The sequence below is a fragment of the Equus quagga genome, chromosome 21, assembly GCF_021613505.1.
Source record: "Equus quagga isolate Etosha38 chromosome 21, UCLA_HA_Equagga_1.0, whole genome shotgun sequence".
In the NCBI taxonomy this organism is placed as follows: domain Eukaryota; kingdom Metazoa; phylum Chordata; class Mammalia; order Perissodactyla; family Equidae; genus Equus; species Equus quagga.
In genome coordinates, this window is record NC_060287.1 from 13257032 (window position 1) to 13280626 (window position 23595).

The window sequence follows — 23595 nt, forward strand, 5'->3', positions numbered from 1 at the left end:
ATTTGGTGATATTATACCATTTTTCTTCTTTTGTCTCAGTGCAGTAGTGGTATTGTGGTTATGCTTAAAAAAACAAAAAAAATCTTGTTTTTTAACAATATATATTGAAACATTATACATCTGGGTTCTGCTTTAAAAGAAACCCAGTGGGAGTGTAGGGGAAGTGGGGAGTCAAATGGAGAGAGATGAAATAAGATTGACTATAAATTGATACTTGTTCAAGCATGGCAACGTGAGGTCATTAGCTCTTCCTCTGGGTATGATTGAAAATATCCGTAATAAAATGTCTAAAACAAAACCAGAGGATAGGATTAGGCTGACTTGACCATGTTAACCAATTTATATGTGAGTGAACACACACTGTTTTCCACTATTGATATTCTTGGTAGTTGTTAAAAAAGCCAAGTTCACCATTTTTTTAAGTTCAGGGTTGTGAGCAAAAATCTGCACATATAATTTTTTTCTTTTCTTTTTTTTCTGGGAAAGATTTGCCCTGAGCAAATAACATCTGTTGCCAATCTTCCTCTTTTTTTTTTTTCTCCTCAAAGCACCAGTACATAGCTGTATATTCTAGTTATAGGTCCTTCCAGTTCTTCCATGTGAGCTGCTGCCACAGCATGGCTACTGACAGACAAGAGGTATGGTTCTACTCCCGGGAACTGAACCCCGGCTGCTGAAGTGGAACACACCAAACTTTAACCACTAGGCCATCAGGGCTGGCTCTGTTTCTTTTTTCTTAACCATTTTATTTTGATTTATTTTAAGTTTTTTAATGCAAAACACTTAAGACATCTCTTGGCAAATAACATGTATTCCAAAAAAACTATTTATAATATTATAAAGTAAGGTAGGTATGTAACAATATGAGATGTTATTCCCTTCCAGGGGGTGGTGACAAAAGAACTGAGGAACTCAAAAGTGTCTTCAGTTTTATTTTAACTGGTTGGAATCTGTCCTCAGATCGACTGGTTTGTCTGTCACATTAATTGATTTGGTTTATGTTTGAAAAGTCCTAATTCAGTCAGCATCAGGTTCTTTCCCTTTCTTTCATCCTCCTTCTGCCCCGCCATGTTTTGGTATCCTCTAATCTGGAGAAGCATCAGTCATAAGCCAATGGCTGTAATTTTGTTTAAGTATTTGATTTGGAATTAGGAGTTCCTCATCCATGGGTAGAATAAACAGCTACAAAGTGGGGTGATTTTTAAGACCAAGAAGAGGCCTGCCCCCAAAAAACCCCTTCTTTACTCCAGCTCCTGCTTAAAATGCCACTGTGGTAGTTTAAGCATGTAACTGTGGCTAAAATACAACTACCTTCGCCTGGCAGGTGCTCTACGCTGTTAATCACGCAATTACCTACTTACTGTGGATGCGTTTTACATCCTTACTGGGAGAAGCTTTGAGCAGGAGAGGGAAGAAAGAACATGAAAGCACAGAGTGCCTTAGGGGAGGGTGAGGGGGCCAAAGACTGTCGAGAAATAACACATCCCAAGAGAATTTCACATATTAACAATTTGGTCTCAGACCATTCCAGAGTGCAAGGAAGACATTCTTCTGTATCATCAGCAATCAATCTGGAAATTTCCCCACAAATCAACTTCCTGCCCCATGTATTTCCTGCTTATTAGTTAAAATCCCATTACCTTATGCAGCATGTATGTGTCCCGTCCTCCAGCAGCTTGATGTGCTGTATGTAAAGCCAAGCCTGACCTAAATAACCCAAATCTCTTTGCAAACACATTTTTATTTGGATTAGAAGAACTCTTCAGAAGATTACTAGGTCACCAATAGAAATATATTTTCCAGTCAGCTCCCAGTTTCATCTGAGCCTAGTTTAAACATATTTCTTCTTCTGAAAATTTCATTTTCACATCTCTACCTACAGAAATGTCACAACACAAGTTTCTATGCATCACCATAAACAGATAAATGGTGGCAGAGTAAATCATACCTAGATTTGTATATGACAATTTTTTAAAAAGCACTTTGACAGAAAACCCACTACACTACTCCATTCAACATTATAGAACTAAGAGAACATAAAGTTTTCAAAGTAAATTTGACTTACTTTCTTTTTGGTTTTGCTTTCTCAAAATTAGAAACTTCCTGTAAAATAAAATAAAAAATAAAATGAATAACACTACTCCAAGAAATCAGAAAGAGAATCCAAGTTCATCTTCGAGTATAACCCAAATGTAGTTCACTTTGCTTTTTCCCAGTAAAATGACTGGTGTTTCCCTCTTGTGTTTTAGTAACATGTCTTAGAATCTTAGTTCAAGTTTTTATTTTTTTTCTCCTTTTGTCTTTGTAACTTTGAGAGATGTCGAATGCTTCCTCCATTAACTGAGGCTTATACTTTATTCTAAGCTCTTGCCAGTTATAAAGCAAGTCTTTTAAATGAAAACATGGAATTAAATCCTCATAACCTCAACGTTCCATCCCCCATCAACCCACCAAAACCAATGGGAGAGATACATACCAGAGTGTGTTAATTACATTATATAGTACCTTCCTTTGAGAAAGAGGGAGTCTCCTATTACAATACCCTGAGTGTGTTGAAATACACCTGTGATTCATCTGGCCTTTTTCTTCAGAGCAACTGAATGTTGTGTAAAATCCCTTACACTCTTGGGGGAAGAATATGTTGCCACATCTTTCACCATCCTTGAAAGAGCTGAAAGTGCTCCCAGGCACCTTTAAGAACCCTTCTGATTCTTTCATTGTTTCATTCATCCACTCCTTCCTTCAAAAACCATTTATGTTTTTGATGTTCAAAGTACTTTTTGAACACTACTATATGACAGGCAACAGACCATGTTCTAGAGAGGTTTGTTTGGCATAGTAGGAATTTGTGTAGTATAGAATCTGGGGACCAATATTCCACATGGGCGAAAAACCAAATGCAAAGGCTGGGAGGGTGGTGAACAAAACTTAGAAAAAGTGAAGTTGGTTTTATTATTCCAATAGTTGATAGTATTAGTCTCAGCACTGTCAAATCCTGGATAACCTTTCCCCTACATACTAATGGAGGGGGCCCTTTCTCTAACCCTTATTGTGTTTTTATCAAGATTTAACTCTCAAAGACAATTTGAATTACCTATTTGAAGCTGTTGAGTAGTATCACTAAAAACCCCATATGCGGAAACAATTAGTCCCTGAACTTGAGGAACAAGTTTTGCCAAGTGAAAATGCCCATGGACCACCCAGAGGACAACGTCTGGTGGGAGACAGGTGGAGGTGGAGGCAAAGATGTGGGAGTCATGAACAAGCCCTGAGGTGAGTTGGGCTATCAACAGACCTTTTAGAAATTAGTGGTCAGACTGACCACTCCTTCAGGTCTCTATGTTTTTGTCATCATGTGTCCTAAAAACAATCAATCTCTATCCATGATCTTTTTATGGAATTCTTGGTCTAGATGTGTCCAAATCGCAGCCCAGAAACTAATTGTGTCCCTTTCACCACAATTGGCAGCCACACAAACTTTGTGAGTGTCATCAGGAAAAAAGATAGCCATCCATCTTTAGGTAACATTTTCTTTCATATATATTTGGAATTTTCTAGGAAGGAGAAAGCTCCATGTTCACGTGATATATGCAGTCTGAGCCAAATATGTCTCAATAATCAGAATCCATTGTCCTGAGTCTAATTAATTTGTTGTATGGGTTTAGATAAATCTCTTTGGACTGCCAATTTTGCATTCTTCAAAACAGATTCTACCTTTTTTAAGTATAGAGAGAAGTGTCTAGTGTAGAGTTAACTAGTAAGAAAAGATGGATTTGCAATAAGAAAGATGGGAAATATTAGACATCTTTTGTACTTTAATCATTTGAATCACAGTGCTTCTGAATCAACTTATTATATCAGTAATTCATTGTCTTCACTACCAAAGAGATTAATTCCAGATGACTCACAAAACTTGAGTTCAACTGAGCCCCGAGTGTTTGAATGGGGACGGGGGCATATTATTGAAGCACAGTCTCCTGCTTCACGTGGATGCCTCGGCTGAGTTCGTACAATCTAGCAGTGGACCCACACAAAACTGGTTAAACATGTGTGGCTGCCGATGTGGTGAAACGGTCACAATTAGCTTCTGGGCTGAAGTTTAGGGACATCTGGACCAAGACTGAAGGACTTTCATAAGACTAAGGCTAGAGATCAGTTATTTTTAAGATACGCATTGTCATAACATTCTCTAGGGACCGTCTACTTTGTTTTATTTTACTGGAATCCGGATCATCCAATTTTTGCTTGTAATGAGTCAGTTTGGGTTTGGGATCTTTTGTTAAAGAGTTTTCTTGTAATGAATACTTCCAAAAAGATTTTGAGTTAAAACTTCTTTTTAATCCCTATTAAGATGAAAGAGTTAATGTAGTTCTCTTTAGGCAATCTGCTTCCTACAAGAGGGTAGGGAGGGCCAAGCACATTAAATGCATGTCTGAAGTGTGATTACAGGAGCGAATAGGATTACTCCTCAAACAGGGCACCGTCTACTTAATTAGAATAATATGTCTGTTCCCTAAGTGTTGCCTAGTTGTAGCTTATTACTGAACTGGTTAAGCAATTTTTAGTATTGCTTGTATCAGACCCAAAGCAGCTGCTTTCAACTCTGACTTCTGCTTACATAGCAGACTGCCATGTACTTTGGAGCTCAGACCCTGAGCTCTTTATTCATGGAGGGGCATGTCAAAGAAAGGCTATATACAGCTTTATTTTCCAAACTACATCTGTGTGTGTGTGTGTGCATGTGTGCATGTTAATCTGAATTACAAAAAGAAGATACCATCTCAATAAGTCAATGAAATAGTTCTGCCTAGTCCATTAATTTGACACTTGTCATAAATACCAGGCAAAATTTGCTCCTATTAGCCTTCATTTCATTATCTCCTAAATCAAGTACTAATCATTAGTCTTACCTTTCATTCACTAGGGAGTTTGTGACTTAATCTAATTTTTACCCCGGCAATTGTTAGGAAAATAAAAAATGAAACGTATGCAAATTATTACAAATGGGCCAGTAGAAACTGAAGAATATGCCCAACCTGTGTTATTTTCCAACTGGTGATGAAAAGCAGGCTTTTGATGAGAGTAGGTTCTAGGAGCAAAGCATTTTCATATAACTATGAAACAAGGTCAAATTAGGAAACAATTTGAAATGAAGAGAAGATGCCACTTAAAAGAAGAGAGAAATTTCAGATAGCAAATGCGTATTTCTGTTCTTCTGCAGTGGTTACAGTTGACTGTCCTTTGGGGTTGAGTCTAATATGTGTCTGTTTCTTGCATTATTGGTTTTTAAATCTTACTTTCAAATCACAAAGTCAAAATGAAAAATGAAGTGAATATGTCAGGAGTTGTTGTTACCTAGCTAATGGAAATGTGAAAGGTGTTTCTGCACTGGAGAAAACTGATTGGCAGTAAATGATGGTGTAAGTCCCATGGTGAATTTTTAAGACTGTAGAGCTGATGAGATCTAACCTTTGATTTGCAAATGAATAAACTGAGATCCCAAATGGAAAACTGACTTGTCTAGGGTCATGCATATAGCACTTTACTTTAATTAAATTTTACTTCACCTTAATTTTTGTCATTCTAATATATTCTTTTGGAATTACATGATTCATTCATACATTCACAGTTTACGCAACAAAAATTTATTGAGCATCTACTATGTATTAGATACTGTTTTAGATACAAAGAAGAACTACAAGTGGTCCTCCTCTTAAATGTCCACCATCAGTGACTGCTGATCTCAGAATCCTGTTGGATTCTTGATTTTTTTTAACCTTGAAGATTAAATGAACTAGCCTTTATAAAATTCTTACATGATGCTAAACATACAGAAATACCTACAGACTTTATTTCTCAGATTAATTATTCACTAATAGTTACACAGAATTCTGATATCGAGGCAAGAGTTGAACATAAATGCAAACATACACACGTATGTATATATACATATAACTTCTCATTAAAGCAAGTTAATCCAATTTCCATTTTGCTAACTTATTCTCTTGCAAAAATAAAGATTATTTACTTGCATAACTAAAATGGTCTTACTAATATTAAAATACAATGATTCTAAGAATGCCACATCCAAATTGAATCGGCCTGTTTCTGGACATTTCTTAGGTCCCTATGCTTCAATAAAGTTCCCACAGAAGTTTAAAAAAGATAGGAAAATTAATACAAGTTTCTTTAAAAAAAAGTCTAATAGACATCTGGCAAAAAGAATGATTATGATACTTCAAAGTTAATAAGTAGACTAATTTTGCAGTGCGCCTAAAGCCACCAGAGAGAGAAAAAATATATATAAATCCAGCCTTTGAGCCTTGTTCTCAAAACAAGGAGGAGGTTTTTATGACTTGCTAACAAACCATCACCCACGTAGAGGAGTCCTACAATCCACGAGCAATTCTACCTTGCCTCTACACCTGACTGCAAACGTGTGGAGAAAAAGCCTATGAAGGAGAAGTCTCCTAGGAAATAGATCACAGAGCAAAGGGGAGTATGAGCAAATGTGGCTAGTCCAAGCCCAGGCGGTTAAAGCAAGCTGCTGAGAATGACAAGCCTTTAAATCCTATTGCTTTTCTAATTTCCTGGTTTAACATATTTGCAGAATAATAACGGCAGAACACTCATGTACTATCAAACACAATTTTAAATGTTTTTATATAATAATTTATTAAATCTTTACAGCAATCCTGTGATACTGATACTATTACAATTATCCTCAATTTAAAGATGAGTACACTGAGGCACAGAGCAGTCAATATTCTTGCCTAAGGTCACATAACTAGTAGGTGGTAAAACTGGGATTTTACACCTAATGTCTTAACTAGTACACAATACTACCTCTATACTTGACTGCACAGATATAGAATCCCCTGTCGTTAGATCAGAGATCTCACAAATGAGCACTATTGGCCAGAGGGAAAGTGGCTTGAAAAATGCAGAGAAAATGTAATATTACATGCCATTACTAATCAAACAACTCAGAAAGCACACCCTTATCAAAGCATTAATGCTAATAATTTAGTATTATTTGAAGACAAATATAGAGACAGCACACTGATGTGTTTTAAAGGCATGAATCATTTTGTGGATGCCATCATTATCATCACAGAATGCCCAGTAATTTGTGACAGCACATTTAATTAAAAGTAGGCACTTCAGGATCCAGTGAATTTAGGTGACAGTCTGCACGTTGGAGGCCCCCTGGTAGATTACTGTAATAATGTTACGGTTCTCAGGGAAAACAGATTTCATCCCCTCATGAGAATGCAACAAAGAAGAAGAAGCGACGTGAGCTCATCCTGATGGGAAAAGTAGACATTCTTGCCAGCCTGTCCAGCTCCTGTCAAAGAGTAACAATCCTATGCAGCTAATGAATTCTGACGTCCCCAAGAGAAGCAAGCAGTGTATGGCATCCCCACACAGCCCGTCGTCTCAGGGCAGAATATATTGCTTGTAGTGCCTGGAGAATGCACAGGTACCGCATCTAATCCGTTAGGGACAGAGCTGGTAAATTGCGTAGAACTTTGCCATTCATCTACTGGTGTGCTAAGTGAGCTTTCTGTCAATCTTGAACTAACACACTCCTCTCACAGCACTATAAATATCTAGGGTAGCAAAACTGGTTACCTAGGGGATGGGTATTTGCATTATAAAACGTTCTCCCTTTTCAAAAAGATTCCCTTACAGATTTCTTGAAATAGAGAGCTTTCTTAAGTATCCCTAAATGTGTTGTGACTTATGAAATTATATTTACACAAGGTTTTAGAAAGGGGAAGGACAGCTAATGTTTATTAACTTTTCTGTTTCCTGCCACTTATATCATTATCTTATGTAATCCCCATAGCCACAAATGGAACGGGAGCGAGCCAAACAAACTTGCAAGAAGTGTGATAGGGGAAAGAAGTGTGATGGGTAAAAATATCACATTCCACCCTTACAACGGAAAAACACTGAACTGGCACTCCGGAACCTGGCTTGCTTTCCCGGCTCTGCTACTAAACTGAGCAAGATCCAAGAACCCTCTCAGAACCCCAGTCTCTGCATCTCTAGAATGAAGATTGGGGAATAAGAACTTTAAAATCTCTTCCAGTAGAAACAATCCACGGGTACTTGTCTACAATATTTCAACCCAAAATCAGTAGGGATGACAAAAGCTTTTAAGAGAGAATTAAAGTGGGAATGGGCTTTTTGCTTTACAGCTTTTTCTTTAAAACATGATTAAAGAGAGAACCATGGCTTTCATTAGATTCAATTAGTAATTGTATCATAAGCTTAGGAAATAAAAAAGAGAACAGGGCATAATTAACCTTAATCTATTGATTTCATTTTATTTTAACATAAGTCTCTATTTACGAGAGGAAACTAATTAAAACCCCCAGAAAGCGTTCACATATGAATCGGCGGCAGAAGAATAGCTGTATGTGATCACAGATATAATGGGTAAAAAATAAAAATGAAAGAGAAGCGCAGTCTTTTCAATGAAGGTAATCTATGCTTTATATGTCGGCTTGTTATGACTCATTTTATAATCGAGAAATCGAGAAAAGGATTACATGCACTGTTTTGACACTGACTCCTCTCGTTCACAGTCTGATGAAGACCTAACTGATGGGATGCCATTGTTAATTTCATTTTCTTCCCTTAGTGTCTATTTTATTAACAGCTATGTCAATGCTGATGCTAATATGGAAAGGGAACAAAAAACTCCCAATTTTAGTAGTTTGGAGGCAAGTAACAAATGCAGTTGAGTGGTTAGAATACCAACCTGGGAGTCATCGACCTTGACTTCTCCATTACTCACCTATTCTAATATGACATGTCATGTTTCAGTGTGTCCATTTATCCATTTATAAGACACTGGCTATAAGTGCATTTTAAGGCCTTTTGTGAAAGATGCTAGGACAGTGTGCGATGACGGTCTTAATGACCCCCTTTTAACTATGTTTAATTCTAGTTCTTCCAAGCCCAGCTTAAATCACACCTTCTCCATTGACTTGTTCCATTAAACCACAAGCCACAGTTATGTTCTTAGAGATGACACCACTTATTGATCATTTACTTTGTGCCAGCCACTGTGCTGATAATGTTAATTACATTGTCACTTTTTATTCTCAAATGATGAATAAGAGGAATGAATAGTTTCCACATTTTATAAAAGAAACAGGGCTTGAAGAGTTTAAGGAACTTGTCCAAGATCACACAGCTGATAAATTTCAAAGCTGGAATTTTTACAATGTTCGTTTGACCCCCAAATGTTGTGCTCCTGACTACTAGATCGTATTATTCCTTTGAAATTCCTTCCGAGAATTCTTAGAGCAGTTGGGCTTGATCCTAATAATACAGCATCTAAGTCCATAGGTACTGATATTACTCTCTTGATATTCTGGGAACACATATTTCTTGCTGTAGTTGACATCTGTCATTCACTGATCCTAAAAATCAATGTGTAGAAGAAGCAGGAAGAAGTGAGAAAGAGAAGAAGAAAGGAAGAAGAGAAAGAGAGAGGAAGGAAGGACGGATGGACTTCCCTTGTTACTAGAATAAGATGCGTAGGCTAGGTTCTTTCCTATCCATCATATGAGCCAACTTAAGATACTGATACAAAACTGACTAACATGGGGCAAAGACAAGGTGTGGGGAGCCAGTTTTTAATGCAGCAAATCTCAGCAGAGACAGCTTGGTTCTAGAGCCTACCTCTTGGGTGGCAAGTTTTGTAGTGTGCTTCTCAGAGTAATTCCTGTAAGCTCAGCTAGAGTATCTGTCTTCAGCCTCCCAACAATTCTGAGCTCTCTTTAACCTGTAATATATTCCTTTCTGCTTAAATTAGCTAGCATGGATTTGGTTATAACCCTGATTAATAACTTGTCAAATTAATTTTAGTTCCTGCCTTAGTTATCTACTGTTGTGCAATAAATTACTCTAAAATGTAATGGCATAAACAATACACATTTGTTATCTCAGTTTCTGTGGGTCAAGAATATGTGCATGACGTAGATGGGTCCTCTGTTTTATGGTCTCTCGCAGGGTTGCAACCAAGTTGTTGGCCCCAAGTTTTGAGGTCTCATCCAAAGGCTTAGTTGGGGGAAGGATCCTTTTCCAGTCTCACTCAGTGATTGTTGCCAGCATTCAGGTTTTTTTTCTTTAAATGTATTTATACAACTAAGTTTATATACCTCTTTTGTTTCTGGCATCTATCTCTTTGCAACAGAGGTATTTTGTTATTTTTTTCCTGAGGTCACATTGGTCTACAACATTATATAAATTTCAGGTCTACATCATTATATTTTGATTTCTGTATGGACTGCGTCATGTTTACCATCAAAAGTCGAGTTTTCATCTGTCACCATACACGTGTGCCCCTTTACCCCTTTCTCCCTCCCCTCCCCCTTCCCCTCTGGTAATCACCAATCTGTTTTCCATATCTATGTGTTTATTTCTTTATCTTCCACATATGAGGGAAGTCATATGGTATTTGTCTTTCTCTGTCTTACTTATTTTGCTCAGCATAATACTGTCAACGTCCATTCATGTTGTCACAAATGGCATGATTTCATCCTTTTTATGGCTGAGTAGTATTCCATTGTATATATACACCAGATCTTCTTTATCCATTCATCCATAGATGGGCACTTAGGTTGCTTCCTAGTCTTAGCTATTGTGAATAAGGCAGCATTCAGTTTTTCTGAAGGCTGTTGAAATGAAGGCCTCAGTTCCTTGCTAGCTGTAGGCTAAAAGCTGTTCTTGGTTCCTTGCCAGAAAGGCCTCTTCTAGATGGGATCTCATTTCATTATAATACATAAACCAAGAAGACAATAGAGAGAATCTGCTGGCAAGACAGGAGTCATAGTCTTTTGTAACCTAATCATGGACATGACTTCCTGTCACCTTTGCCAAATTCTATTGAAATCAAGTCACATGCAAAGGTCAGGATTACACAAAGACATAAATACCAGAAGGCAGATGTGATGGTTAATTTTATGTGTCAACCTGGCTAGGTCACAGTACCCAGATATCTGGTCAAACACCAGTCTAGAGGTCACTGTGAAGGTATCTTTTAGATGAGATTAACATTTCAATCAGTAGACTTTGAGTAAAGCAGATTACCCTCCATTGGTGAGGGGGCCACATAGAGTCAGTTGAAGGTCTTAAGAAAAAGACTGTAGTCCCCCAGGGAGGAGGGAATTCGGCTTCTAGACCACCTTTGGGCTCTATCCACAACATCCACTCTTCCCTGGGTCTCCAGCCAGGCAAATTTCAGACTTGCCAGCCTCCATAATCACATGAGCCAATTCCTTAAAATAAATTTCTCTCTCTATATATCCACATCATATTAGTTCTGGTCCTCTAGAAAACCCTGACTAATACAGCAGGGTTCATTAGAGGCCATCTTGGAAATCTGCGTTCTACAGTTCCAAAAGGAAACTAACAGTGTTTTATGTTAGACAACACTCCCCACTCCAAAATAACTTAAAATGTATTCATGGAACCATTGTAGAGGAGGAAGGAGCCTTAGAGACCATCTAGTCTAACCCTACTATCTTATAGAAGTGGAAACTGAGATTCAGATAGTGGAATGACTTATTCAGCACTATTTAGGAACAAAGCCATGGTAAGGACTCAGTTTTCTCTCCTAAGGCTCTTACCATCACACCATGAATTATCCTAAGTTGAAAGCTGAGAATTGCACTGGCGGCCTGAAGACTGGTTATAGTGAAGGAAAATCTTCACGGGCAAATGAACTACTGCTCAGCAAGGTTGTTCCTCCCCTAGTTGCTCTTCTTATAGTGGGAGATGGTTTTGTGCTGGTGCCTCCTCAGCCTCCAACCCAGATTCCTTAATGATCAATGGTGTGCATAGCAAGACAGCAGGCTGGGGTCATGGGTGCTGCCAGTGGCTATGGAACACAGCAAAAATAACTGGCTGTACGGGGATTAAATCCCTGCCCTTGGCCTCATTAGCGCTGTACTCTAACCAACCGTTAGACATACATGGTATCATTTGTCTTTAAAAATGTGTTTGAATCTGCTATATTACTCTCTCATTAACATCTGGTAGCTAGGAACAATTTAATTGATTTCTCTAGTGCTTTTTATCAGTGCAGAATGTTGATAAGTGAGTGTATAAAAAAATCAAACTTGCATTCCAAAAAATATTTAAGGTAAAATAGACCGAAAAAACCACCCTGAAATACGAATTAGGCAAACAAGAACCCCTGTGATAGATTTGCTTATTTACTGCTGTCTACAACTGGTGGGAAATCTAGGACTGAATTGTCAAACATTGTGCTCAACCTGAGTGTGCATGATTCAAGGCAATTTGTGGAGATTAAAATCTTGGGTTTTCTAATGCGTATCAACAATAAATCCTGTTGCTTCTTCTTGTCCAGCCTGGTAAAAATCAATGCTTTTAGGTAAGAAGTGTTGATTACAAATTATTTTGAGTAGTTATCTTAAAACGACATCCAAGCTTGAGGGAGAGTTTGACTTAAAATCATTTAATCAAGGGTATTCAATTAAAGGATCACTGTGTGCTGGTGTGATGGGTTGCAGAAGGAAGGAAAACGAACATTAACACGTGTTGTGCCAGGTGCTTAACGTGTGTTATAACATTTGATCCTCACTACAAACCAGGAGACAGACATTTTCATCCGTATTTTATTGCCTAGGAAACTTAGGGTCAGAGAAGTTCAAGAACATTCTCAGGAACACACAGTTCTTAGTCACCTGGGGAGCAGGAATAAAATTCAAGTCTATTAACTGCATTGCCCATCTCAAGCTCTTTCTGCTACGCCCCCTATATCATCAGATTATATTTAGCATACATATTATGAAGTCAGATTCTTTATCCTCCTATCTTCCTCTCCTCTTCACTTCTCATCTCCCAAAGCACGCTCTCCCACTCACCCCTCTTCTTCTCTAATTCTTGTGTACACACACGCATACCACAGACACACGCGCGCGCGCGAGCATGTGTGCTTGTGGCAGAGGCCAAAGAACAAGATTAGTATCTGGGAAGCTAGAACTCCAGCCTTGCCTCCCTCTGTCTCGTCAGCCAAGTCACTCCTCTCAACTTCCTCACTGGTTAACACACTCATTCCCTATGGTCTCATCTCTTTATAAAAGTATAAAACTAAATGTTTATCATCAAATATTTTTCTAATTTCATATCTATACTTCCCTGAATAAAGTGTGGTATGATATTATCTGGTTACTTTGATGCCTCAACACCACCAGTGATTTCAAGCCTCTCCTTGTCCAGTACGGAAACCGTTACTAGCCTCATGCGGCTACTGAGCAACTGATATATGGCTGGCATGACTGAGGAGCTAAATTTTAATTTAATTTAAAAGCTGAAGCTGGGGAACAAGTACACAATTTTTACTGTTTCAGTAGGACCGGATTTCACTTCAACCACTGAAACTTTAATGTCTTAATTGAGATGTTTAACATACACACCAGGTTTCAAAGTCTTAGTTTAAAGACAAGAATATAAAAGATCTCATTAATGGTGTGTATTAACTACATGCTGATATGATAATATTTTGGATTTATTGGTTTAAATACAATATATTATTAAAATTAATTTCACCTGTGTCTCTTTTTAGGAAATCTTATTGTGACTACTAGAAAATCTAAAGTTCCATCTGTGAATTGCATTCTATTCCTCTTGGTCAGGGCTGCTCTCACTCCCTCTCTTACTGACGTCGTAGGCCCAGAGTGGGTCTGGATATCTGTGTCTTCAGGTGATCTCAAGTCCAGTTGCTGCTGAGAACAACTGCCAAAAGCTGCAGCAAAGTCTTTTTACAGCAACCCTTTAGTTGGTGAGTTATTTTCTAATATAATAATATTAGATAGTCTTGCCATCTTTTGTGTGTGTGGGTTTTTTTTTTTGTCATTTCTCCCCATCTCAACTGAAAAAAATCAAGTTTTAATTTATCCCCACTTTATAAGACCCAAATATTGTAGAAGAGTTGTTATATCTAACTAATTTTAAATGTCAGTGTAAAACTATAAGTCTGGGGTAAGAATAATACAAATTATTTTCCATAGAGACAAGAGATCACCTTCAGAAAGCCAGCCATCCTCCTGCCCACTGCAGGGAGTGGGCGATCCAGAGGTGAAAAGGTGCTGCTTTCGCTTTTTTTGTTTTGCTATGGGGGTTTTTCTGAGGATGGTGAGGCCAATTATAACAAGGATGAAAAGACTGTGGGAGGGAAGCGTGGTGGGCATAGCAGATCACCATTTGACATCGCTTCTCTGCAGTCGAACTTGCCTGAACCTCTTCAGAGGACTGTTCTCTTCTACAGAGGAGGCACTGAGGTCTGGAGAATGTGCGCAACTTTCCCAGGTCAAATAGCTGGTAAGCGGCAGAGCTAGAATGAGAATTCCTATCTGCTCAACTCTAAAGCTCATGCTTTTAGATACTACACACACAGTCTACATTATGAAGACTTTCTTTAGCTTGATTAATGAAGCTTCACTGATCTATTCATTTAGCCAACAAATATTTATTGAATATTTGTGCAATGTATAAACAATATGTGCGATACATAAATAAGAGGGACATTGCCCCTGCCCCACATTTAAGCTCGTTTTTGAAAGGCTCAAATTTCTTATCAATCTAATTTATGAGATACAAAATGAGGTGGAAAATTGACAATTATTTGCTTACTTCAATCAATACAGATGGCAAACCAGATCATTTAGGATTGATCCAGTTAACCCCAAACTGGCAGAGGTACAAGCATTTTATGTTCTCACTCTATTTCTAATTCAAGATGTTTTATTAGCTTCAGACATAATAAAGGACTACTAAAATAGGCACAGAATCAAGCAGTGACAGCCTACATTTTAACTAATAGAATAACGAAGTAGTCAATCCTGAGTTAGGCTAGTATGTTAGTATATTTTCTTTCAGCATGTTTACTTAGTTACATAATTATTCACTCTATAAAACTCTTTACCCACTATTTTTTGGCAGTAGCCCTCCAAAACTCTGTGGCTTTGCCGATATAATACAAGTGGATCGCTTATTCTTCTTCTTTACAAAACTTAATAAAGTTTCAACACTTTAAATCAATTTCTCTTTGGACTGGCTCTCCATTACCAACCCCTACTGGAACTGCTATTAAAATGCAAGCTGGATATTTCTGACTTAAAACACCAAAATATTTAAACCTCCTTTAAAATACCAAAATAATCTTCTTTCCCTTCTACACCTTGTCTACACTGAATCATCTCCTTTGGGACTCTGGACCATCTTATGTTCATCCACGTAGCTCTTCACCTTGCTTAAAACAGTGCTTTCCACATAGTAAAAATCCTAATAAAGAGGCATAAATAAAATATCTTTAAGGGAAGCCAAGAAGCCTAGGATTCTTCTCTCATTTTGATTTTTCTTTTTAATTCATGTGACAAATGATATTATTTTTAGTATGGGCTATAATTTCCACTGTGACCAGATATGCTGCCAGGTTGGTTCTCATGAGTTTGAGTTTGGGAGCAACTTCTCCTCTCCGGGAAGGTGACATATCCATTTGGGTTGCAGACTGAGAGCCTGAGGCATAACTCCACTAACTGGAAGGGTGCTTTTCTAATATTTATAGAACAGGAACCCCAAAAGAATCATCTTTCTCTGATACTGTCAAGACAGGTCCAAAAATTTTTTTCTTTGAATTAGGAAAAAAATTTAAAAAGGAAGTGAGAATAAACTAGGAAAGAAAAAGCATTCATTCTTCAGAGGCTTAGAAGAAAAGTCAGCAAAGTTCTAAATCACTAAATTTCATTATTAAAAGACTGACTTTAGTTTATCCAAGCTGTGGAACCATTTTCATTAGAAATAAAATAAGTATCAATGATAACTTGATAGGATTGGTATAATTCAATAATTAAATAGTGGAATCAATGGTTGAACTAGTTGCCTTTCAGTGTGTGTATATATATACACACACACACATTTATGTTTGTATATATGCATATATTTTTAAGTTAAATACTGAGACATATATTACATATACATGATATATATGTGTATGTATATATATATGGAAAGAGAGAGCCATAGTAATTTAAATCATGTTTTTATTATTCTCATCCTCTATCACAATGTAAGTGAAGTTTGATAAAAATTCTAGAAGCCTGGGAAGCCATGAACTTCTATTTTTCATGCATACTTATTAAACTTACACATTGAAGGAAACATCTTGAGGCCCTTGAGCCTATTCAATTTTTCTTTTTAATTACAGAGTAAAAATGCTTATGAACATTTTGTAACGTCAATTGACAGTCTCCACGTAAATGATCTCTCTCTCACATACATTAATATGTAAAATATATTGTCTGTCGCTTCCTCTTATGCACATCTGTCAACATCAACGTCTTATGGATACTGAGAAGGGTACAGAGTTGAGGGAAGAGTTCACACTGAACTAAAATTTTTTTTGGATCGTTTTTACTCACTGACACTTATTGAACGTGTTCGCTAACTAACATTACATTGCTTTTCAGTTGATCTAAGTTTCTGGGAAACAGCAATGTTCCAGAAGCTATGTAAATAAGAAGTTTTCAATGTCCCCAAAGAATAAAACAGGTAGGTATAAAGCTCGAAGGTACTTTACTGTAATCCTTTCTCCAGGGCAAAAAAAGATCCTGGTCTGGATCCTGAGTCATCCTCTTTTTAACTGGGAAAGTTATTTAACTTTTCTCAAAATTTCTAAACCCCTCTGAAGTCAGTGTGAAGATCAACACAAATAATTTCACATATAACATCATGTAGTACAGAACCATACAAAAAGGAAGCACTGAATACATGAGAATTAATATTAATTTTTGTGTTGTTATTGGGGAAAAGTGTGATTACAAGGGGAGGAGGTGGGGACATCTAGATCTCTTAGTATAGGCACGTTCTTTATTTGAAGCAGACATAGGATGTTCTGTATTGTCCTAAGCCATAATAGAAGCAAAGTAAGTTTGTTAGTATGGGATTAATTTAAATACAGCACAAAATTGACTAAGAGAACAGCCAGCACTGTTAAACAGGAACCGGGCCAATTTTGCAGAGCACGGAGAACTCTATGCCTCTAGTAATTATAAAGATAATTCACAAAAACTATTTGCATTCTATTAATACTCGTGTTTTGTAAGTTGATGGTGTGTGTCAATCAATTTAAGAAGCAGCTTAGTAAAGCGGTTAGCACAGACTTTAAAGCAGCCAGTGGTGTGCTGGCGTTGGCATTGGACATAATGAAATAAATGTTCAGGTATTGTAAGCCTGTTATTAAACCACTGGTAGCTTGAAATCAACCATGGTATACCGAGCATTGACACCAGGGCAATTGGCAAGTGCGACAGATCCAGGGTCCCCCTCTCCCCACCGAAGACCTGGTTTACCAGTAAACTACTGATGCAGACACATATATATTTAACTGCCAGCTTTAACACTTACTGTTTTATAGCCCTTAGCAAGTTATTTTGCCTTTCTCTCCTGCAATTTCCTCATCTAGAAAATGATATAATTACTTTGTTGTCATAAGGCTGCTCTGAGGATTAAATGAGTTAACTTATGTAACCACCTAATACATACTCTATAAATGGTAGTTCACGTTAATAAGCCAAAATCATGGAAGAGACAACAATAAAGAGAAAATCAGAAATAAAAGTAAATAAATACTTTCTGAGTGCGTGGACTTTTGCTGTATGAACACGTAGCACTAAGCAAACGGTCCTCAATATAGAATAGGGAAGAAATCCACTCAACGCAAGGGTTCACTCACCATGAAGAGATTGCTGCGGGTTTTTCCACTCTCCTCAAAGCATGAGAGAGGAGCAGCTCTACCAGAGGCACTTTCTTGGTTAGTTTGTTGCTCTGGGACTGGCTCATACAAGCTGTCCATAGAGCCCTCCTGGAATAAAGAGATTTTTGAGTCAAGGAATAACAAAAGGATAACTTTCCTTCACAAGTCATCTATCGACCCACCTTTTTATAGTACCTTATCTAAATGATCCTGGGCATTGGGATTAAGAGTTCATCGTATGCCAATTTTCAACATTCTCACTACTTATTACAGAGCCAGAAATTCAAACAAGACTCTTAAATGTCTACATTTAAAACAACTACAATAAAGGCATTAATATTAATGTTTACAGTGTTTATATTAATAAATAATACTGTCTACTTGTTTTTATCCCTTCATGGAATAGTGAATTTTAAAATGTATGAGTTTGTATTTAAGACCATTTGAACTATATTGTAAATCTTTGTATTTGGGAAGCAAACTTCTTAACTGAATTGACATATTTTTTCCTTCTGAGACAGAACTGGTCTAGTTATGACATCATCTGGAAACATTCTTAAAGGAGAGAGCTACACACTTAGTATACTGAAAATTTCTGGGTGTAGTAACTGGTGATGCTGATAATGGTATCATAAATAGAAAGGTCTGCTGGATTAGGAAAAAGATTTCTTGCTTGAAACAATGAGTAAAAAACTATAGTCTCACATTGAAAATGTTCTCACCTTTAAAAATGTATTTTATTAAGAAATAAGCAAAACAAAGATTGAATTGAATTGCCATTTTCTACCTTTAAACTTTGAACTCATATGCTCTACAGTTTCATATTTGAAGTAACCTCTGCTCCAAACACATTGCAAATTATTGAGAAAATTAAAAAGACCTATGTAAAACCTACATCACGTGTGCTCCAAAATACATAAACATGTAGGGAAACCAAACATGTAACAGAAACATGTAAACACATAACAGAAACTAAGTGGAGAGAGGAGGTAAGGGTGTGGGCCTATGAAGCACCCATCCACAAACAGGGAGCACTGAGTAGATCCTGGGCCTCGTGGGGTAAGGTGCAATAGACGTCCTCCACATAAAGCCAACTCCATGCTGAAATCCAGGGGCTACAGCAGCACTTACAGGAGGCTGAAAAAAGCTCCTTTCAGCAGCTGCCAGGGCTCTTGCTTCTAGGAAGCTGTAGGCCAGAAGAGCAAAATTCAACAACACAACCAGCACAGTGGGATCTGAGACAAGCTGCCAGCTGGTTCAGTGACCGGATCAGTAATACACCACATAACACCGCGGGATGAGATCCCTGGACCAGCAATGTAAGCCTTGGTTCTAAACTGGGGGCTCAGAGAGACCTGAGATGTATGCCTCACAGAAGGTAAAGAGGCCAGGAAGGAGGAAAAAGAGAGAGGCGGAGGGTGGGGGTTGCAGGAGAGGGTGAGGGAGAGGAAGAGACAGAGACAGAGACAGAGACAAAGAGCTCTTCATTCAACGCTAGCCAAAATGCTCGGAGGGATAAAACGGTGAGAAGGAGCCAACTGAACTGACAATCTGCAAAGAAAACCATTCATTCCAGATGAAATTAAAATCATCAAATGGATGGAGAAATAATTTAAGAAAGAATATTTATGACCTTCACAGAGCTAAACGAAAAAGTAATATCCAACTAAAAAGAAATAATCTATGATGAAACCAAAATAGGCAGAACTGAATCAACAACCATTAAATAGCAACAAAAAATAAACAATTAAAAAGTCTTGAAAAAGAATAATACAATCATAGAAATTTACGTTAAATAAGCAAAATTTGAATGAACTCTAAACCTCTCAAAAGAATTAAAAAATGCTGAAGAGTTCGCCCAGCGTGCAACATACAGGGATAAATAAAAAACACATGAAACACTCAGGTGAAAATGTGGAGGTATTGAGACACAACAACGTAAGATTAATAGGAATTCCAGAAAAATAAAATGACAGAATTTGCTCGTCAATTTAAGAAAATTACAGACCAACATTTTGGTCTATTAGTTTTAAAAAAGCCTAAATGTACTGTTAACAAAATCAAATTTAATAGTGTATATAAAAATACACCATGGCCAATCAGTGATTAATATAGGAATTAAGGATGTTTCAACATTTAATATACATTAAAATATTAAAAAGAAAGTTTATTGTTCCAATAAATATTCTAAGGCATTTGAAAAATTTATTATTCATCCATGATAAAAATGTTAGCGAATTGGAAAAAGACAGAACTTCCTTAAGCTCATTAGGGTTATTTATCAAAAACCTCGAGGAGACTCAGAAGTACTTCAGGAATGTTAGAAACAACATTAAGATGCCTGCCTTCATAGCATTCTTATTTGTCAATGTTATAAGAGAAAGAAGTTGCGAATGGTATAATTGCTAAACAAGAGGAAAATTTACAGCTTATCTGCATACAAAAATCTAAGAAAAACCACAAACTAATTACCAGAATTTTAAAAATTCAGGAGAATTACTCATTTGTAATATTAATATCTGAAAATCAACAATGTATCTATAAATCAGCAAAAACAAATTAGGAAAAAAATACAACAGTAGACAAAATTCTTAGACCCTCACGATTAAATTTAGCAACAGATACGCAAGAATTTTATAGAGAAAATTATAAAACATCATGAAAGCCCATGAAAGAAGATCTGAATAAATGAAAAGTTATACGTGTTTGTGGATTGAAGTCCTCAACCCCATAATGAAGACAATTCCCCCTAAAGATGATGTGACATTCAAATCCATTTTAATCAAAATACCATCAAAGCTTATATAACTTGACAGCATGATCCTAAATTCATTTACAGGCATAAAGACTTAAAAGTCCAAATTTTGAAGAAGGACAACAAGAGGATATTCTTCTGAATAAGATATTTCCCTGGCATTAGAATTACCTTACTAGGTAAGTCAAGGAGCGGGTATAAGGAAAGGAATGGAGACACCCAGCGGGATAGAATACAGAGGCCAAATAAAGACAGAGGCAGCACTTCAAAGCACTGAAGAAATGGTGCAAGGATAATTGATTTGTAACTTTATTGGGTTACAAAGTAATGTTAAACTCAATAACTATATGATGAGCTCAACAAGAAAATCATCTTGCTTCTACTGAGCAAGCTTTCTAAAAGCGTTATCATAGTGTAAAACACTAAGAAAAATTCTGAGTGAGAGTGGCGTACATAAAAGGATATTCCTGCCTCCCGTTTGAAAGATAGACCCTATTTCGAGTTTATAGATCCAAAATAATAGCAATCACCTTTAATGGATTATTTATAGTATCCTTGGTTCAGAATGGGTAGTTCATTAAGTTTGCCTTTATATTTCTCCTAAAAACCCCATTTACTAAAAGATTTACAGTTTCCCCCCACACTTAAACAAGAGGGCGTTTAACTCTTTCACTGGCTTTGCTTAGTGGTAATCTTTATGTGATGCTCAATATTTAAAATCCCCTCCTTCCTAGAGATTTTGAATTCTGCGATCTTTCTTTCCACCAAATCAGTGATTTTTAATCTATTTTTTAAATGCAGTGTCCCATATGTTCACATTTCTACAAGCACAGATAAAATATGTTTCAAATTACACACAAATTTCTGGCTAAAGCTATAGCCCCACCCCTTTTTCACAGCTCCTAACAGCACAGGAGGGTCTCACAACACCCTGGTTGAGAGCCCATACGCTAAATAATCTTATTTATTTACTCCACAAGGAAGAATTTTAAAAACTCAAAATATCTTTTATTTTTTTTCCAAGTACCTTGTGGACATTTTCTTATTAAAGCAATTAATTTGGGTAACATAAACTTTGGACTGCTTGAACAAAACAATAAAGTGTTCATGATGGTTCGGTCTAATCAAATACGTTTTTAGGCAAGTCACTTTTTAAGGACAACTTTAAAAGGTGGGAGAGAGTTGCAGTCAAAGTGAGGCCACAAGACAGGGCTTTGAAACAATTCTTTGTGAGTATGTGCTCCCATCCTCACATTACAGAGAAAGACAATCATGCTCATTATATGGTTATAGGTCTTTAGTAGCAGGATTACAAACGGATGCCACACTATGCCGAGCCATGCTATGTTATAGAAACATTAGCATACTGATTAGAGTACCATTCAGAGTGATTTCGGAATGCTATCGTCTCTGCTGCTGCACTGCCTATTTCCACGGGAAGTACATTCATATAAAGCACATATAGCTTTTTTAGATCAACTAGAAAAGAATGCACAATACCACTTAAATCACCTGAAATGGGATTTCTCCAGTCAGATTTATATGGCACAAAGCAAAGTTGAGCACCCGCAGTTACTTTGTAAATTGGGCCTATATCGGCAACCCGAACTCGATGATTCAGCCTGCCACAACTCACAATTGCATTTTATTTTTCAAGATGCTCTAAGATTAAGTCCCTTATCTTGGTGTAAAATGCCTCCTGTTTAGGTATTACAACCCATGTCAGCACCATCTCTAGCACTTATGTTAATCTTATTTGCAATTTGGAAAGAAAACAAACATCAAAGTAAACCATTTTATTTCCCCAAATGACAGGGATCTCCCATTGACATCTTGAAAAACCAATAAATGGGCAGAATGCCCTGCTGCAAACAAAGATAGAAATGAATAAAATTATTTTTGAAATCCATTTTTAGCATTGGCAGATGGTCACAATTGCAGGTTAGCATTATAAAGTATTTCCAGATCTATGACTACCTGCTAACTTTCACTCATCCACTTCAGGCTAGAGGAAAAAAAAAAAGTAATAACATAAAAAAGAATTTGAGAGGCGCTTATACCCTTGAATGAGCACATCTGCAGGACTGGATTAATCCATTGTACTTTGCATTCATCGTGCTGTGTAACTCAGAAAGCTGCCTCCATGGTAGTTTAACCAAGCCAACGTTGAACGGAATTCATTACTCAAACAATAAAGAAAAAAATTTGATTCCTAGGATGTCTCAAAGCAAAGCAAGCAACCTTAATGCAGCATATTTTACAAAAAATTTTCTCATATTCATAAAAACAGAACAAAATAACTCCTCAAAAACACTGCTTACATATCATACTTACAAATTCAGCATCAAAATGTTAAAAAACTAGCAATTGTTGTGAATAAATGTATATATGTTTTTTATAAATTACTTCCCTCTGAATAGAGTTGGCTGAAGTGCTTTAATGAAAACATCCTTTCTCTTCTTTCTGATGTGGACTCTCCGATGAGACCCTAAATGTATTTATATTGCCACACAGGAATTTTAGGGCATACCCTAATTCCATTCCTTTTATTTGATACAATTAAAAATGAGGATATAAATGGTGCATGTAAAGAAACTTACCAGTGAAAAGCAGAAAAGATTCATTATGGTCAGCTTCAGTCCCCTGTTGCCGTGCTTTCAGGAATAGGATTGCCCCTCGCAGCTCTCTCTTGCCTTCACAGTTGTTTGGACAGTTCTCATGGGAGATTATTACAAAGTAAAACCCCTGCCATAATCCAGGGGATTCAGAGACCATTATCAAATGAGACAGGTCTTAACTGAACAAACAATTTTCTAAATTAATGAGGAACCCTGACTAATAAAATGAGAGAATGAGACTTACCATCATCTGTGTAAACAGATTTCAAAGGTGGCATTAATATTTCTCAAATCTGGAGGAAAAAGGCAGTGAAAACAACCATCGGCCTAGCTAACTAAGTTGAAAATACATAGCAAATCCTGAAGAAAATATCATCCTTCAATATAAAAGTAACACCTTCCCTTCAAAGGTGGGGGTTCAA

At 37.0% G+C, this 23595-nt stretch overlaps 1 protein-coding gene across 1 annotated transcript in view; it reads right to left on the minus strand.

Annotated features, from left to right (window-relative positions):
• SAMSN1 (SAM domain, SH3 domain and nuclear localization signals 1) overlaps positions 1-23290 on the minus strand; it is a 131482-nt gene extending 108192 nt beyond the window's left edge. The window contains 3 exon segments of the mRNA XM_046647940.1: positions 2066-2103; positions 17780-17908; positions 23156-23290. Coding sequence (XP_046503896.1) covers positions 2066-2103; positions 17780-17908; positions 23156-23275 — 287 coding nt within the window. The 5' untranslated portion in view covers positions 23276-23290.
• Positions 23291-23595: the final 305 nt, after the last annotated feature.